At 39.8% G+C, this 18792-nt stretch overlaps 1 protein-coding gene across 5 annotated transcripts in view; it reads right to left on the reverse strand.

Moving 5' to 3' along the window:
- Positions 1–18792, reverse strand: part of cacna1bb (calcium channel, voltage-dependent, N type, alpha 1B subunit, b) — a 164757-nt gene that overhangs the window by 93249 nt on the left and 52716 nt on the right. For all 5 annotated transcript variants that reach the window (XM_067574851.1, XM_067574848.1, XM_067574850.1 and 2 more), the window contains exons 3-5: positions 15007–15098; positions 14007–14159; positions 9265–9452 (exon numbers count right to left, since the gene is read on the reverse strand). In XM_067574851.1, coding sequence (XP_067430952.1) covers positions 9265–9452; positions 14007–14159; positions 15007–15098 — 433 coding nt within the window. The remainder of the gene's footprint in view (positions 1–9264; positions 9453–14006; positions 14160–15006; positions 15099–18792) is intronic.

The following is an 18792-nucleotide window of genomic DNA, read 5'->3' on the forward strand; positions in this document are numbered from 1 at the left end:
TGAATCAATTCTGCAGGTCCTTACCGTCCTGAACACATTCACAACAGCTCCGGTGGCACAAACAGCAAAAGGTCTTCAGCTCGAAGAAGAAGAATATATCAAAACAGTTTTCTAGTTAAATTGAATTTGAGGTTCTTATCATCTTTCTTGACAAGTCTACAATTTTTTTTTTCTCTTGACAGGGAATTCATTTGCTGCAGGCTAATTTTAGTGCTATTTAATCAGGCAGATTGAGTTCAAAAGGCTGACCACTTAAATATGGACACAGGGTTCCTTTCACATCAAAGTACTCAGAGAGCATGAGTCTCACAGGCTAAAGTCTGACCGGTGCATTTTGAGGTCTTTTCCTTCCACTGTAAACTGTTCTACATCTTAAGTAGCACTTTGAAAAAAAAGCCACAAACTCCCATAGTATTCTAATCATTTATTGCATGAAAATGCAATTTCAAGAATCCTAAATTACACCAGTCTTGGACCACATTAATATGGTGTCTTACTTACCTATCCGTGAGATATTCAAAATTAAAACTCCAGTAATTCATATTTTTGAATCAAACTCTGATAAAACCACTCTACTCGAATGACCCACGGTCAAAGTTCGCAACTAGCAACTATTGGCTAAATCACCAAAGCTAAACACTTAAGATCATCAGGTGGACACAAATAAGACTCTGAATGAATGCTCATGTTGTTAGCTTGTTTTGGAGTTCATGTGTTCAAGCTGAAAGCAGCTATAATCTATAAGACACACATTTCCAGAACAAAACACATCAAACATTCAAAATCTTTTCTTTTTTTTACTATAAATTCCTTTTCAAGTATGAAAAACTAGCATGTGCTACCATGTGCTCATGATGCTAGTTTCTTCCTGCTAGTGTGTGGCCAAACATCCCTATAGGCAAACACGAACACACACGCATGTACACACTCAGCTGAACTTGACAGCTTCAGTATGCTTTCTTTGATATTGTTACTGAAGTTACCAACTAGATTCACACAGAGAAATGGCTGAACGTTCAGACAGTATCTAACCGTCCCTGTCTGCTGCTCTATTTTTACGAGGATTTGACAAGCACCATGACTGCCCATGACACCATGACAAGACGTCTCCCTGACAAGGTCAAGGTGCACCTGCCTCAGTGACTCACACGGCTCTAACGAAGTGAGAGGAAAATGTGGCTGTGACACCTAGCATCTCACACACACACACAGTAAACCACACAAGCTCACATACAGATCTCAATAAAGGGATGCCACAATGCACAAAGATTTTAGTCAATATTTTAGATCAATACATGTCACAGAATGACAGTACAAGACATTTCTTGAGGTATAACACTAAGATCTACTGCTATAATAGCAGGATCCCTTCTTTTATTCTATGAAACTGATTTAGAAAATATGTTTTCAGGGCCTTTAAAAATATTCAAATGAGAGCGAATACAATATTAAGTGACATGTGTACATTTTTTGCAGTGTGAAGCCAGAACATGACACAGCAGAGGTAATTAGGGGTGCATCTAATTTGATGGCAGCCGTTGGATCGCCAGGAGAGACAGAGGAAATGTAATAAAATCACGGGGCATGAAATGAAGATTGCCACATTATCAACGCTAAGAAACCGCCCACACATCCTGCTGCTGCTACAACAGTGTCACTTCCCTGCTGACTGGCTCAGAGCTAAAGCAGCATTCACAGTGTGAATCAATGCAAGACTTTGCTGTCTTTTGAGGATAACTGTCATGGCATTTCTGCTGGAAGAGAGTGGGAATGATGAGATCTAGTTAAGATGGCGCCCGAGCCTGGCATTTTGAGCTTTATCAAAGATTGAGCTCATTAGTTTTGTTATTTATAGGATTTTTGTTTTCAAATAAATTGATTTTGTTATCAAGGTGTTTATTTAGAATATTAAAAATACAAGACAAAATAAGACGTGGACAATTTATATTTGGGCATGTAACTGCTGATGGTTTTGGTGTTGCAGGTCAATCTCATACACAGCTAACAAAAGAGGCGCATACATTCAGATATTACTTAATTCTCTCTCTCCATTCTCTCCATTATGTCAAATAAATATATAAGTTAATATAATTTTATTATATGTCTGTGTAGAGCTGTATGAATTAAATTATTTTGAGCCATTCGTGTGAGCAGGGAGCCACCGAGCTCTGCCAGAGAAGTCTAATGCTCATGCTCTATGGGCAGCATATGTGCTGGACCAGCAACTTTTATTGTAATGAACAGCACTGGGTTGCAGCAGCTATGTGTAAGTTCTCTCCTAAGTTAGGGTGTGAAGTCGACACTAGAGGCTTAGTAACTACTAGTTAGTTTGTAACTAAATCAGCTACTAAAATTGGTTGCACTGTGATTACTTGGGGCATGACCTAACTATTTTAGATGTGAAATCATAACTAAGGCAAGTGGCCAATCAACGATCAAAGATAGAGTTCCATCGTCATGGTTACTGTGCACATTAGCTTTCTGGCTGGTATGAGCCGCTTGGCATCGTAGCATATCATAGTAAGCTAGATCAATATTGAAATATCTTATCAATAAATTAGGTCTGTGTTGCAAAATTAACAATGAAAAAACAAAGCTGCGTGGCAGAAAAACTGCTGTTTTACCATTAGTGAGTATAATTCTGTGACGTTTTATGATTCACACCTACCCTAAGGGCATGTGTAACTATTTAGTTGTTATTCTGAGTTATGCTGTAACTTATCAGGTCTTACCACTTATGAGTGTATCAGAGGGTGGATGTCATAAAGGAGAGAAAGAGAGAGCATGAATGCATGAAAGTTGGCATGCTGCTGATAGGGAGAAACTCTTTTGTTGAGACTGCAATGAACAGTGAATGATAAACCTCATCCCTGAACATTTTGGTTTAGTTTCTGTCTGTCTGTGTCTAATTGTTAACCTAAATGAACTGAAACCTACACTGTGCTCAGTGCACAGTTAGGTGATGGACTAGAGGATACTCAGCCACGCTCCCATCACTCAGTCGAGGGAGGTGACATGCAAGTCGAGATCATCAGGGTTCGGTTATAGGCCTGCGTTTCTCTCGGTTGTTGGCAACCAAAGTGTAGCCTGTTAGTACCTCCAAGGCTTAGTGGTAATTCCCTACTAATAAAAATGCTACAAGAACAGACAAAGTGTGATCAGGCCTCAGTTCAGATTAGTTATTTATCCTCATATTAATATCCACTTTTCACTTTGAGAACTGACTGACTAACAGGAGACATTTAGTGGATGTAGGGGAGGGAGGAAATATGAAGGAAAAGTCAGCAAATGACAGAATAATTTGAAAGGATAATACTTATTATTTCTCTCTGTATAGGTAGTTTGAACTTCTGGATGCAAATATAATCTGGCCTCCAACGTTCTGCAGTTGCATATCAGTAACATCCACCGTGTGGTTGAGCTGCTAAAGTAGACACTGATGGGGGCATATTTTGCTCAACTCAAAAGCTCTGCAGCGGCTGGCAACATTATGATCATTAGCATAAGCTGAAATCTCTCTTTATTTGCATTCCCTTCCCTTTTCCTCCGCTCTGTTCATGATTATAACATCAAGAAGGAGTGTTGACTCAGTTTGGAGACATTCTCTCCCACCTAGGCTCTCTCATAGAGGGAACAGACTTCACTGAAGGTGGATTTTTATCATGTAGCAGGTTGAGCTTGTTCTCGTTCTCGGGCCCACAAAGGCACTTTGTCCAGAAAAAAAAGGTAACCTTTTAGTTTGGGAAAAGTTATAGGGAAAGAAACTTTGGGTTTGGCTAAGTTTGGGGAATGATTATGATTGCAGTTCAAAGATATACTTGTTGTACGTTGATAGAAGACAGGATGCCAACAGCAGTCTCCATGTCAAGGCCAGACACTACAGTACACTGAGTTTGCATTATGCATATAAAAATTGCTGTTTCAGTGTTAAATCTTTATGCTTAAAAAATGAAATTGCTGTCCTGAAGTGTCTTCTATGTCTTCAAACTGGACTTCCTGATTTGTTTATCCTCTCCCTGGTACCTGTAGCAACACGCTCACAGCCTTATTGTCACCACTCCCTCGAGCTGAAGAATAACGAGGCAGACAGTAACGCTTCATTCCACTACATCAGCTGCTGGGAGACCACAGGATCCTGGGACGTGGCCTCGCCGTAGGGTTGAAGTTATGAGGGAAGTGTGAGGGAGAGGAGGGGTGGGGGGGGGATGGATGGCAGAGAGAAAGCAATGAGGAGAGAAGAAGAGGGAGCAAGATGGTAATGACAGAGAGGATGGAGACTCTGCATTTTCTTTTGCACCATTAGAGAGGAAGGGGTCTGAGCGATCCACCTCGGGGCAGAGGTAGCACAGTCATCAATCTGCGAGGTTAACGCCGGGTTATGGTAAAGTATATAATCCACAGAATAGAGCCCCCGCCTGGATGCTATTCTGGATTCATGATGTTATAAACCATACCCTTCCCCCTTGCTTCTGTACCAAGAGTGCATCTACATTTGTAGATGTGGGATATTAATGCATACACGACATGCATGCGCGCTCCACTGCACTCACACAAATACACCTATGGTTCTTTTCCACTACATAATGTTGTCATGGTTTCTCCTTTTATTTCCTTTGTTTGACACGTGCTTTGGGGAAAACTTTGTGGAGCTACAGTGTATTTCAGTGCTGGTGAGTAACAGGTACTTTTAGGAGGTGCTTCCAGTGCTGTCGACCAAGATGAGTCCAGGAAATGTACCATCACATACATTTAGAACAGTGGTTAAAATCATGACTGGGTTTTTATTGGAGATGTCCAGTTAAAGCATGTTAATGTGCACCTGCCAGCCAATCACAAACAAGTATTTTCCGTGGCCATGGCATAAATTCTTGTGATAGATAACTGACACTTGTTACGCACACAAGCCTATCAGCAGATGTTCCACTGGCACGGTAAGTGAGTTAGTTTCAACAGACAGATGGATGTATAGGTGTGAGCCAGGTGTCAGCTAGGTGTTAAACTTTAGAGTATCTTTTGAGAACTGTGAAAATGCGCTAACATGAGCTCATCTGTTTCTGCTTGTAGTGTAGTAAAACCTCAAGAGTAGAAATCAGACCAATCAAAACAGTCCCAAACTGAGCCTTGTCTGCCTCAACGGGGTTTGTGAATGGACTCTAAGGCTGTGAGAAATCTCTCCCGCAGCCAAACACCCCATCATACATGCAATAAGTCTTGTCATGAAGTGGAAAAGACAGGAAAAAAAGAACAGAGGGGAAAGAGAATAAAACCAGGGAGGACTAGATGTTGAAAGTCAGCAGCATGAAGAGAAGGAACGGGTTGGATAGGTGGGCAGGAAGAAATACAGTAATGAAAGCCTCACAGAAAGGCTGAAGTAAAAATAACTGGAGGATAAAAAAACAATGACTTTGAGCAGAAGGAGAAGAAAAACACAGAAATACAAAGAAAAAGTAGCGACTGAGAGAAAAGGCATTCTCAGATCACAGCAGTGTGGGTCTGCAGCGCTGAGGATAATGAGCCAGAAAAAGCTACAGGAGATGTCTGGAGTGAAACGAAGAGGAAGAGCAAGAAGAAGAAGAAGGAAAGATGGCTCTGTAAGTGGCTCACAGTGTAGTGCCAGTTAGCCTCTCTCTTGGGGAAGGAGAAGAGAAAAGAAAGAAGGAAGAGGTGTTTAGGGAATAAAATGGGGAGATAAATGTTGAGGACAGGGGAGTAAAGTGGAAAAATGAAAGTAGGAAGGAATTGTACTGTAGTATCAAATAACACAACAAGTAAATCATTCACCTGGTTAAATTTAATGGATCAATAATAATTGATCATATTTCACATTGGGTGTATAACGACTCACCATAACAGCATTAACTTCAACAGCTAACTTCATAAAAGAAAGATTTTGTACCAAGTGTGACTCTCAAACTGACTCTAATCAAAAGCAGTATTTAAAGCCAGAAATAGAATTTTTGAGGCATTTTTCAAAAGCACTGATTGTTTTTAATGGCCACACATGCATTCAAGGCATCCAGTGGAGTATATTTGTTTCAAACTAGCTCAGATTTTGGAGCATCAACAGAGAATTAGCTTCATTGATGGTTTCACACAACAAAATTACACTGTTACCTGTCAAACAATGAAAAAAATATCACCTCACTAGTCCTGGGAAGCCTGTGGAAATTTATCCCAAAAGCACTTTCTAATGACCTGCTGTTAAGACATGTTCACAAATCTATGATGTTTGGAGGTTCCCATCTTGCTACTGATGGCTAAAACTGGTGTCAGAAGCTACAGTGTTATTTGGTTGTGATTAGGTATGTCAGTTTTGGTTTATTTTGCTTTTGACGGACCGACAACCATTAACTGATAACTAACCAGTTAATTTTTAAGAGAAGTTGTGATGTAGCTTTAGTTGGTGAGAGCTGTCCAGCAGTTGGTGGTCAGAGCTAATGTTAGCTTGACTTTTAGCTCATCCTTCTTCTCCTCAAAGTGTTTTTCAATGCGTTTAGTCATAGTAGCTCTTGATGGCATAACATACTCAGGCTCGAGGTATGAATATAAAATAATAATACGAATATAAGGCGACCCTGATGATGAGTCGACCCCCCTTTTCAAAGACCTGTTTTTTGGAAAAATACTGTTACTTTTTGGTTATAACTTATATCATAATATAGTTACATAATCACACATTCTGCTGCCAGGCTCTTGGAAGCGGTAAAAAAATATTTTCTCTGGCAGTTAGCATTAATAAGACTGCCTGTTTGTCTTTTTGAGCTCCTTATCATCTGTGACAGTGGTATTTGGCAGCTTGACATATTCTGTTTTTGCAGTAAAGACGTTAGAAGACGCTTTGGACTCGTTTTCAATCATTATAAATTTATTTCCTCCTTGGCAGAAAAACACCTTCAGAGCTTTCAGAAACTCCTGCAGGTTAAACTGGATTAACCAAACATTTTTAGTGCTGATTGACTCACACACTCACTATAAACAGAATTTAAGACACTCGCTACCATTGCAACATTAAGGCTACAAACAACCCATAATGCAACACTCCGTGTAGAAGTCGGTTTTACATTGGTACTTTCTCCATTCAAAAAGAACATCTGACGTTGTGAACCTGTAACTGTCTAGCCATTAGCAGAGTGTGTATGCAAATTAATCTATAGACCAACATGCGTAACCGCTCTAAAATATTCTTGGCGGTTAACCCATTAACGGTTAACTGTTGACATCCCTAGTAGTGATGTTTTTCTAGAAAGTAAGACATGCTATTTTGAGGTCATATACTCAGAGGTATTTTTGAATCAAATTAAACAACATTATTCTCCTCTCTTCTCCTTTTCCTTAAACCATATATATGTGTCCCTGCACCACAAGCAACCTTTCAAAATGACTTGAAAGCATTTTGAGGTGGACATTTGTGTTGTATTTCCTCATTTGGCAGGTACTGCTAGTCCAATATTATGCTTTAAACAACTGATGAAGCTCTGAGTCAGACTCTCATTGTGGGACTGGCTCAGAGACCTCCCATTTTTTAGTTCTGCTTGGCTGGAGCTCCCTCATCCTTTAGAGAGTCTTGTTTTTCTTTTTGTTTCCAGGATTGTGTGTTTTTAAAAGGCGCTATCATGCTTTTGGCTGCCCTGAAAAACCAAAGATGTACTGGCATTTTTTTTTTTTTTGCTGGCATTTAGATAACAAAACTGTTTGGGTTGGTAACAGAGACAAAAGGTACTAAAAACTTGTATGACTAGAGGGAATGTCCTGGTGACCCAGTTGTCTTAGACACAAACCACATGGCCACAGCATCTCTGCTCTGAGTGCACTCGCAGATTGTTAATGTCATTTAGTCCCCCTCCCTCTCTTTGTGCATTTTTGACCCGTGTTTTTGTAGTATGTACATTGTAGAAACATTTTCAACTTGCTTTTTTTTACTATCACAATTTGGGCTGCTCAGAACCCCGGTCTGTTTGCCTCCACTTGCATCTTTGCATTGACTATATATGCAATCATGTAGCCTCACTTCAAGTCATGTCCGAACACACCTTTGGGCAGTAATTAATGTTTCAAAAACAGCTTAACGAGCATGTTGGAAGCAGTGATATGCGGTGCATTCATACTCTGCATACATGAACACTAACATTGCACAGGTACAATGTGTCCACTGTGCCACTGCTGTGACCTCACCAGCCATGCAGAACCAAAACTGACACACTGACACCCTGAAGTGTTTACCTGTTCACCATCTGTGCTTCAGCACGCTGGCTTACACACACAGATGGGTAAGATATCAAAGATGAGATAGTGTCATGTTTAAGTTCATGAATCAATATGAAAAATCTGAGGGTAAAAACAATGAATATTGCTCTTAACTCCATTAACAACTACCTTTAACGTGCCTTTCAGCCACAAACCAATCCTCTAAATGCTCCAGGGGAGCTGCTCACTGGTCACAGTTTTGTGGTTGGCAGCTTCCAGGTCCAGGTGTGTGTCTCTACATGAATGTTAAGCATATGCGTGGTGTAAAAAGAATGTGTATGCTCAACAAAACCCTTTTTTAAAATGAATTATTCATGTATAAACCATCCCTAGTGGTTCCCAAGGGCTGAAATGTTCTTTACACCCCGAAATATTAAAGTGAGAGATGGCAAAAATGACATGATTCTGCAAGTCTAACCCTAATGTCAGTGGTAGGGCTAACATTGTAAAGGTTGTCCTGAGGGTGGTGCTAGAGAAAAGGCCATTGGGTCATTAAAATCAACATGGTTTATCCCCATGAGAGGATGAATACAGTATGCTCAACACATTCCCTGGTACATTAAATAAAAAGATAACTTGGCATTTAGATCAGAGGAGGGCACAGAGCTCATGAGGTGTCCAACAGAGAAAAGGTTCATCCTCTGAGGAACATGAAGGTTCTCAGATAAGTTCATGGTGCCATTAGATTTAGATTTTTTTGTATGTATAAGATTTTGGCCTGAGAACAGCAGAGGAGGAAATGTAAGGAGGCGTCCAAAAACATTAAGGTTCATCCTCTGAGGACCATGAATATCCATACCAGATTTCATAGCAAGCTGGCACTAACTTAACTAACACGACATCTTTAAGCCCTGCCACTGGGGAGTGATAAATAGCTGAGCAAAGATGATAACCTAAAATGTGATAGCTAGAGATGTTGATGAAGGATGTGTGTTACAAGGTAGTGATGAAAAACAGACAGACAGCAGGAAATCAAGCTTATATGACGAAGTCCAAAGTTTTTGGTGTGTATAGACTCACGCTGTAGAGGATGTCCACCCAGCCCTCCATGGTGATGCACTGGAACACAGTAAGCACTGCAAATAGGATGTTGTCGAAGTTTGTGATACCGAAGTTGGGTCCAGTCCAGTACCCTTTGCACTCGGTACCGTTAGGACACGTCCTGGCGGGGGGCTCAAGACCACAAGGCCAGTCTGCTGCTCTCTCACCTGATCAAAAGAGAAATAAAGGAAGGGAGGGGATGAGTTTTGATATGCATATTTATGTTTTCTGGTGAACTTGTACATTTGGTGATTTTTACTTAAACTGCTCTTAAACAATTTTATACATAAATAGATAGATCTCAGCTTGTCTGCACCTATGGTAGTTCTACAATACGATAGTACTTAAGCCACTGAAATGATCCGAATGCCCTCTAGTGGTCACACTTTTACTGTTTATGTGGGTCAGAACTGTAGCAGAGAAAGCAGAGCAGCCAAAATGTCCTTTTCTCTTTATAACTTCCTTCAGCTGCCTCACGCTGCTCCAATGTTTCCCATGACCTCCTCACAATCAGTCATCAGTCATGCCTGCAACACTTGAAAAGGGAAACTCACAGAGGCGTCCCTCCCTGCTGCCCCGCCCAACTCAACTGATTCCTCTCAATGAAGACCACTGACCTATAATCTTATCTTGGAGAGTGAGGCTGCAGCCTCATTCTGTCTGTCAGTACACAAAGCTTGTGACCACAGGTGAAGGTCAGTGCTAAGATCCACTGGTGAATTCAGAGCTTTGCTCTGGTGGTTGGCTCACTTTTCAGTGGTACACTTCAACAGAGCGCCACTGTTCTAACAGCTGAGGCACCTAACCAGCAGCCACTATCACCGATCTGTCTTCTACACGCATATTACGTAAGTTCTTTCACCTAAGAAAATCCAAAATGTACCTATTTTCCAATATATTTTTACATGTCGCCAGGTTCTGATTTTATTTCCATTATTCTTTGTACACTTTGGGGAAAGGTTTTTGAAATAGAATTTCTGTCATGCGCAGGAGGAGATCCTAACTAAATGTTCTACTTCAAGATGGTGCTACCAGTACTGACAATCATGATTGATAAAACAACTGTGCCTTTACATCACAACAAGTACTTCTACAACAAGCACAGATCAATAACCACTATTTTACTATCACACAACATAAAAAACTCTGAAATGTGCATGTTGGACAAACAAAGATATCCAAGCCCTGATAAACAGCTGGAATCAGAGATAAAAGTTTGCAGTGACTGAAAAACACCATCCTGCAAAACTGTGCAGTGAAACCATTAGGAAAATGAATCAAGATTACAGACAAATTGAAGGTCACAACCTCATAACAGCAAAGAAAAATATTCAAGTGATTCAATGTACTTGACAGTGTCAGGGTCACAGTTAAGTTCCTATGATGAAAAACCTGCAAGTAAGAAGGTCAGCCTTAAACCTGAGCGTGTTGATATTCATGCTGTTGTCCAGCTGGCCCAATCAAACTGAGATCTCAGTTGTGCTCACAGTTTATCTTGTGACACGTACTGGTGCACGCTCTGCACCACTGCTGCAGCTGCCAACACACCATACCCACACTAGTTCCAAGTGCCTGAGTCAGACCTTGATGCTTATTGGTCTTCATGTCTATAGCTCGTTGTGTTGAATCCAATCCTAATATCACACAGCATTGAAGAGGATTCAGGTAATGATGTAAATTAAGACATATTCACATTAAAACTGTTCAGAAAACACTGTTGTCTCCATTATTTCTGTAAAGATCTCCTAAACAGAAGGAATGTTTTAAATTACTTCTTTTTCACACTGTTTCAGTCAGCAAACAACAAATTTGTGCATCACAGCACAATCTGTCCCACATCTGGTCAGCAGTGGGACAGACACAGGCCAGTTACTTTGCTGAGTGTCAGCTGAAAACCTCGGCTCTGTCTCTTCCTGCTTTCCATCATCACATATACTGTGTTTCATAACAGGCCGTTCATGATTACATTGTTGTTATGTACATATATATTTTAGTTGTCAGACAAGTATTTATCAGGATGCAGCATTGAGATATTAATCAAACCACTATTTTGTGATTACAAAGTCTTTGTGTGATCAGTTATATTGACACTGACAGACAGAAGATGATGTTTTCAGGTTCAGTCGTCTGAGTGTGGACTTTCTCTAAGTAAACAAGATGTTTTTTTTCCCATCTATGTGCTTGAGTTTTCAGAGATTATGAAGTGACTCTGAGATGACAGTACCAGGGTACACGGAGGATGAGAGTTTGCTTAAAGGATGTGCTGGCGCACATGTCAGCAGATGGGGATCAGAATAAAGAATAAATGTGCTGAGTATAACAGATGCCTTGTGCACCCATCGTTTCATGAGGGATAGTGCCTCAATCCAAGCTGGGCCAAGTTTTAACAATGATTTGCAGAGCCAGATTGCACAGCCAACATCCCTCTGGTGTCACTCCAGTAAAATGTGTCCTTTACTTCCTCCTGACAGGTGCTGTGTCATCTGCACTCAGTGACCACAGATGATGTGGAAATATCTCAGGTCTTTATTTTCTTCCACTGGCTGAAGTTCCTTATTGAAATTAGAATATTTAGGAAATAATTAGGGCTCTTCATTTAAAATTTATTTGATTTTATTCAAAACTATATATTTTACATATATTTTTATGATGAAGATCAAAAAAACAGAAATGAAAGATGAACCTAAAGATGTTGCTATCTTGCAGAAAGTTTGGATTATTTATTTATTTCATAGTGCTGAGGGCTTTTCAGTGTCACGCTGTCCAATTCCATGTGCATGTGAACAAATTCATAGGAGCAGTCATGAATATTTTAGTGGAGCGCCATGAATACCAGTACAGCATTTCAATGCAATGAGCAGTACAAGTGGAGATGGGATGTTGAAAGTAGCTGTCATTTCAAAACTCATCAGTTAATATAAATCTACAGAAGTCTAAAGAAGATCTTAAACAGCTTTGTTCTTTGTGGAGTTAGTTTATAATCTAATGTCAAAAGGGAGATTATCCAAGTCAATCCTTCTGTGAGTTTGTCCTACAAAAAACTGCATAAATGACTCATGGCAATGTGTTTATTACTTATCCAAAGGCAAAGTCTAAGCAGAAATAATTAAAGAGAAGAAGAAGCCAGGAGAAAGAAGTCAAGGAAGAGTTGGAAATATGCAAACAGACTCACACATATGATACACAGCGGCTTTACCCCGCATTACCTGGTTATCTCTTATTTATTCATATGCCAGACTAACACACACACACACACACACACACACACACACACACACACACACAGGGAGAGATAGAGAGAGAGAGAGAAATGCAACACAGCTGCTCTCACGTAGAAAGTTGTTACTGGTGCTGCTCAGCTTAATCAAACCCTGCTGCGTCTCTGTGACTAAAATAACTCAATAACACACGTACTGTACATTAGCAGGCTGTCACAACTGCTCACACCACTACCAGCACCCTGACCGGGTTGAACATGCACACACACACAAACACACCGATAGACAAATATCCATATTTTACAGCTGGCCCAGCCAATAACCCTCAAGTCACGCCTTGACACTCTATCTGACACCAGCAGCAGGGAAATAAAGCCTTCTCATAATTTTTTAATTTTGTTCATTACACATTGGGTAATTTCAGCCAAGCAGTCTGACTGTTTTCTACAATTAGTATAATGCTGTAGTTTAATAATAACACTGCAATAATAAGCTGGCTGTGATTTATCTGAAATTGCTTCCTTGCTAACTCATACACAGTGGAGGAGACTTATCTCTCTTGTTTTCTCCCTCTCTTTTTATTTTCACACATTAAAGGACCATACCGGTAATTTTGGTGGCTCATACTCATCTACATCATACTTTACATGACAGTTAAGCATTTTACATTTACAAATTGTGTTGATGTATTTCAGAGTTCTGCCACCTTACAGGCAGCCATTGCTTTCAATTCATTTGTATGAAAATTGAACCCTTTATTCATTTGTTCCTATAATTAGTACCAAATTACATAGAAATGTTCTAGGAAATAAATAAGAAGTGTCAGGGTCAGTGAAATAAAGCGTTACATAATATTTTCAGTACAATGTAAGGAGGTGCAGACTTTTTAAATAAACCAACCAACAATAATACAGAACAAAACAGGATGTTCAAGTTTTAAGAGTTGTCGTTCAAGAGATTATTTTTGAACATGAATGGGACACAATAGCTGCTTGAAAGGTAAAATCCATTTAAAAAGTCTGATGAATTGGAAAATGGTCTTGGCACACACCTCTGATGTGGGAGAAAATGGAACCAGTGAATTGTAACCTCATTAACACCATCTGAGGTAGCGTTCGATCAGGAGGCCGAGTGCATATTGTAAGCATCCCTATTGAGTTACAGCAGAAGCTATCAATCAGAATGCGAAGACTGAAATTACCATGCATCAAAATCAAGATGTGAAAAATGGCTGTCAAAAATTCTGCTGTGCACTTGTTTGTTTCGTTGATATAGGCACACTGCCTGCCAGCGCTGCCAATGTGCAGCTACTTGTGAGACACACACAACTTATGAATAATTTATGTACGCCTGCATAAATATGTAATGAAAAATCCATTCTCATCTGTAAGAAATACAGGAACACAAATATAAAAAAAAAAAAAAGTTTTTCCTGACATGAACTCAGTTGATAATCGGTGTTACCGGACGAACGCTCGCCACAGCCGGGTTTGTTGCTCTCACCAGTGTTGATCTTGAAGCAGGTGGTGTGGAATTTGCCCATGTAAAACTCCACCCCGATGATGGCAAACATGACAATGGCGAAGAAAAGCAGCAGGCCGATCTGAAGCAGAGGAACCATGGCTTTCATTATGGACTTCAACACAACCTGGAGGCCTGAGGGACAGAAAAAGGATGGAGGAGAGGAGAGGGAAAGAGAGTGTTAACAGGTTTGGCTCAGCTTAACCTCAGCTTCAGATACAGCCTGGGTCTTATTTTTGTAGCTTTGATATCGTTTCTATCATTGTCCTCATCAACAATGATACAACAAAAGTCAAAGGTTTGTTTACAATCTGTCTGACTGTCTAATTTGTCTGACTGCTTGTGTTTTTTGCCTCATCTGACTTGTTTTTAGTGATGTCATTCCCCGATCAATGAACTTGGTGAATACAATGTTACTTTTACTGACTGGAATGATTGCCAAAACTACAAAAATTACACCAAAGTTATAATAAAAACAAATTATTCTAAACAATTGAATTCAAGCAAGTAGTTGACCATTCAGTAAATCCGTAGAGCATGTTCCTAATTTCAGTGTTTTACTGAAAACATTCAAATTAAAAACACAAAACTTAGTAAAGATGATTAAAGACTAGTTTGCTCTTAAGGCTGAATTGCTTCATCTAATTAAGAAACAAGCAAATATGCAATTTTCTTGCAACTGCTTGTAAATACTAACCAGTCAAAAGCTGTTTGCTGTTTGCTGGTAATAACACACATGTTTAAATAAGTTTATTTGTGTGGCACTTTTCAAAACAATTTTACAAATGAATTTAAAATTGAATTAAATGATAAAAAATATAAATTATTCACAAATATTTCACTTTTGTATGAAACTAAGGAGAATTAAGTAATTTCCTTTTTAACTCAGACAACCTTCCTGGACTGTATACAAGGCACTTTGTATACAGCACAGTCTCTGCTTTAATACATAATATCATGAGGTGTTGACAGAGTGACTTACTGGGGATTCCTGACACGAGTTTGAGGGGTCTCAGCACTCTCACCGCCCGCAGTGTTCGCAGGTCAAAGTCTGAACCCACCGTGGCCAGGATTCTGTATGTAGACACAGACACAAACATAAGCATGGAGCTGTAAAAGGTAAGTACAATCTCAGGTAAACAAAAAATGCTGTATGCCTTTGTAATAGAGACACAGTACAGTTACAGGCCACCAGGGTTTCCCTAAATTAAGCATCTTTGCAAGGTGAATCAGTATTTAACTTTAGTACTAAGATTGATTTCAGAGCCCAAAGTGACGTCTTCACATTAGGGATGCACAATATTATCGGCACGTCATCGGTATCGGCCGATAAAAGCTCTAAAATGAAATATCGACATCGGCGAATTCTGCCGATTATGAGAGGCCGATATGTCGCCTTCTCCTCCGCTGCCTGACTGTGCTTCCCTCGACTGTGTCACCCTGATGGTCCCGGTGCTTCCTCCGCAGGCTCCACTTTACTCAGCTGCCCGTCAGACCAGCTTGGATCCGGTTGGATCCAAACAGAGCCGGGGCTAACGTTAGCTGGGAAGCTAGCGGAGGCTAGCTCCGGTCATGCTGCGGCTAACGCTCCGCTAGCCTCTCAGCTAACGTTAGCCCCGGCTCTCCATGTGGATCCAACCAGAGCAACGAGCCCCGGTTTGTTATTCAGGTTAAAGTGGGAAGAAGCAGCGGGACTGACGGGCAGCTGAGTTAGGTGGAGCCTGCGAAGGAAGCACCGGGACCATCAGGGTGAAATAGTCTGTCAAGGTGCTGCTACGTTCGGCTGCACAGATAGGAAACACTTCGGCTGACAGGATGTATCACTCTGTTTGGAAAAAACAACTTCTTTTTGGTTTATAACGGCGGTTGGCAAACAGCATATTAGGTGTGTTACCGCCACCTTCTGCTCCATAGTGTGGCCCAGAGATTAAATCCTACACATTAATCCTGTCTGTTTTATGAACTCAAAGAAAACTCTACTGCTCCACCCACTTGGCAGGTTCATTAAACTTTTAACCTGAGCTCCTGAACTCCAGTCTTCCTAAGTTCTTCCTTCATATATTGTCTTTCTTGATGATACTTAGTACAATCTATGCCTGCATGCATAACAGTCTCCTCAGCCAGCTGGAAAAAAATATGTGCATATATCGCTATCGGCATCGGCAATCGGTCACAATGAGTTGGAAATACATATTGGATATCGGCAAAAAAATCCAATATCGTGTATCCCTACTTCACATTGCTTGTTTTGTTAAACCAACAGTCCAAAAGCCAAAGATAACCAATTTGAAATTGAATTTTTGCTTGATAAATGACTCAATCAATGAATCGTTTATCAAAACTGTTGCTGATTAATGCTGAATGACCAAACGAGTAAATTTCAGTACTACAAGGGCTGTAAATAATGCTTATTTTCATTACTGCTTGATATTGTGATTAGCTTTTCAATGTATTGAAACTTAAAACTGCTTGATATTTAAAGATATTTAGATAAAGATATTTAATTAACAGTTGACAAAATCATTAATTACTTTTTTTATTATTCAACTAATTGATTAATAAACCAATCGCTGCAGCAACAACCAGAACAATAACAAGATTGCAAATCTGAGTACTTTTCCAAGGAAGCTGGAAAACATCAGTGCCGTGGGGTTGTTAATTGATTCATTGATTGGTCAAAATGAGGACTGCAACAATTATTGTCATGAGCGTTTAATCTGTTGATCATATAAATGTATCGTTTAGTCTCTAGAATGACAGAAAGTAGAGAAACATGCCAATCACAATGTTCCAGAGCCCAATAGCTTGATATTTTTTTCGTCCAAAACCCAAATACATTCAATTTACAATGATATAAAACAGATAAAAGCAGTTCAGAACAAGTAAAACATCTTTTTGCTTTCTTCCACACACACACACACACACACACACACACACACACACACACACACACACACACACACACACACAAACACACACAGCCTGTAGTTTGGTCACATATGTGTCTGATTACATCATGTGCTGTTTATATCTGCTTTTACCTACAAGTGGAGGAGCAACATACTGTGTGTGTGTGTGTGTGTGTGTGCACTGACCATTGAGCCACAGCTGGCAGCCCTCATTACAGGCTGTACACAGAGGGGGAGACTTAAGTGCTCCACTAAAACACACAGAAAAAAACACACGCTCCAGGCTAAAGAGAGAGAGACAGAGACAGAGAGAGAGAGAGAGAGATGATATGCAGGAGAGAGGTTGACAAGAAAGAGAGGAAGATGAATATGAAAATGACAATTACCGCAAAGAAATAGAAGGTAAGTGAAAGTAGAAAGGAAGAGAGAACGTAGACCAGGAATAATACTACTAATAATACAACATTCCTACACATTCCCTACATTCCAAGATCTTGTTTCATAGCTGTTGATACACATAGCCATTTTGTTTTCACATCACATTTGATTCAGTTAAAAGAAAAATCTGAGATACGGGCAGTGTTCAGAGGTGTGAAACCATATCTACCATAGATGAAGCTGAGGTCATGTCCTCATCTACTGTAGTTTACATTCTATAAGTGCACATGTATTACACATGATTTTTTTTTTTAGACTAAAACAACAAATATAAACCTATATAAGAATATAATTATAGTATTAAGTATTTCTCTCAAAAGATACAGAAAATATAACTGAACAGTTGAAATAATTAATGAAATTTTGGTAATTAATAAAACATTTCTTCAGGAAGTGGAGGGATTTGGATTCATGACCTCAGTTTTTCTCGGCTCCTGGCTACAGCACTGCCTGAAGTAGGGTGGAGGGAAACATGTGTTAAGAGAATTAGACTCAATACTACTGTTAAGCCATGAAAGTAAAAACCAATTTGGAGCTTGTGTAGAAGCCGTGACGGCCCCAGAGCCTGTTGCCTCTGTTGCCTTTGGTCCTTTGGTTTATGTCTGTATGTTGCAGGTCCTTGGATGGGTGGAGCCAACAACAACAGTGTCCCAAAATGTATTTAAGCCCGCCTGCCCTGATTCCAGTCCCTCTCTGATCCCTTCCCCACTCACCAAGCTGTGGTACAACACATTCATACAGTTTCAAACACCACTGATACTGACTTCCACACCCTATTGCTATTATTGTTATTTACTTCAATAAATTTCAGTTTATTATCGCTGAGTTTGGGCATGTGTCTCCCTCCTTTGTTGTCTGAGCCGGTCATAACAATTGGGGGCTCGTCCAGGAGCCTACAGAGTTCATTTATCTACTGGATACTAATGGTTATTTTCTGTTTAATTTGTATTTGTAGATGAGTGCTACATGTGAAGTCGTCTGTCCTGTCGCAGGGTAATGGTCCGCATTTGGGTCAGGTGAGTAAGTAGTAGTATTTCAGCCCTCTGATATTGTGCTCTTTATTTCTTTATTTTGATGTTACAAAAAGTGTATTTCTAGACATTTGTTGTTCTGTAAAAACTTTCTTTTAACACCCATGATGACAGTTTACAGCAAGAAAATGTACATTGTTTAAAAAATTAACCATATGATAACTTTTGATTTACCCTTGTGTCTCTAACAAATTTGAAATGAAACAAATACTTTTGTCTTGTTTATTGGAACCTGCATTCATGATGCTTTTTTAAAACACATCTGACTGTAAATGATATTATTTATAACATCCCAAATGGGTATGTTTTTTTTTTTTTTTTTTAAACCTCTCAGTTAAGTGCCGTCGGGAGTCCCAAAACAGGCAGAAAATCCTCAAGGGTACAATAGCT

This window comes from Thunnus thynnus, chromosome 19 (genome assembly GCF_963924715.1).
Source record: "Thunnus thynnus chromosome 19, fThuThy2.1, whole genome shotgun sequence".
NCBI lineage: Eukaryota > Metazoa > Chordata > Actinopteri > Scombriformes > Scombridae > Thunnus > Thunnus thynnus.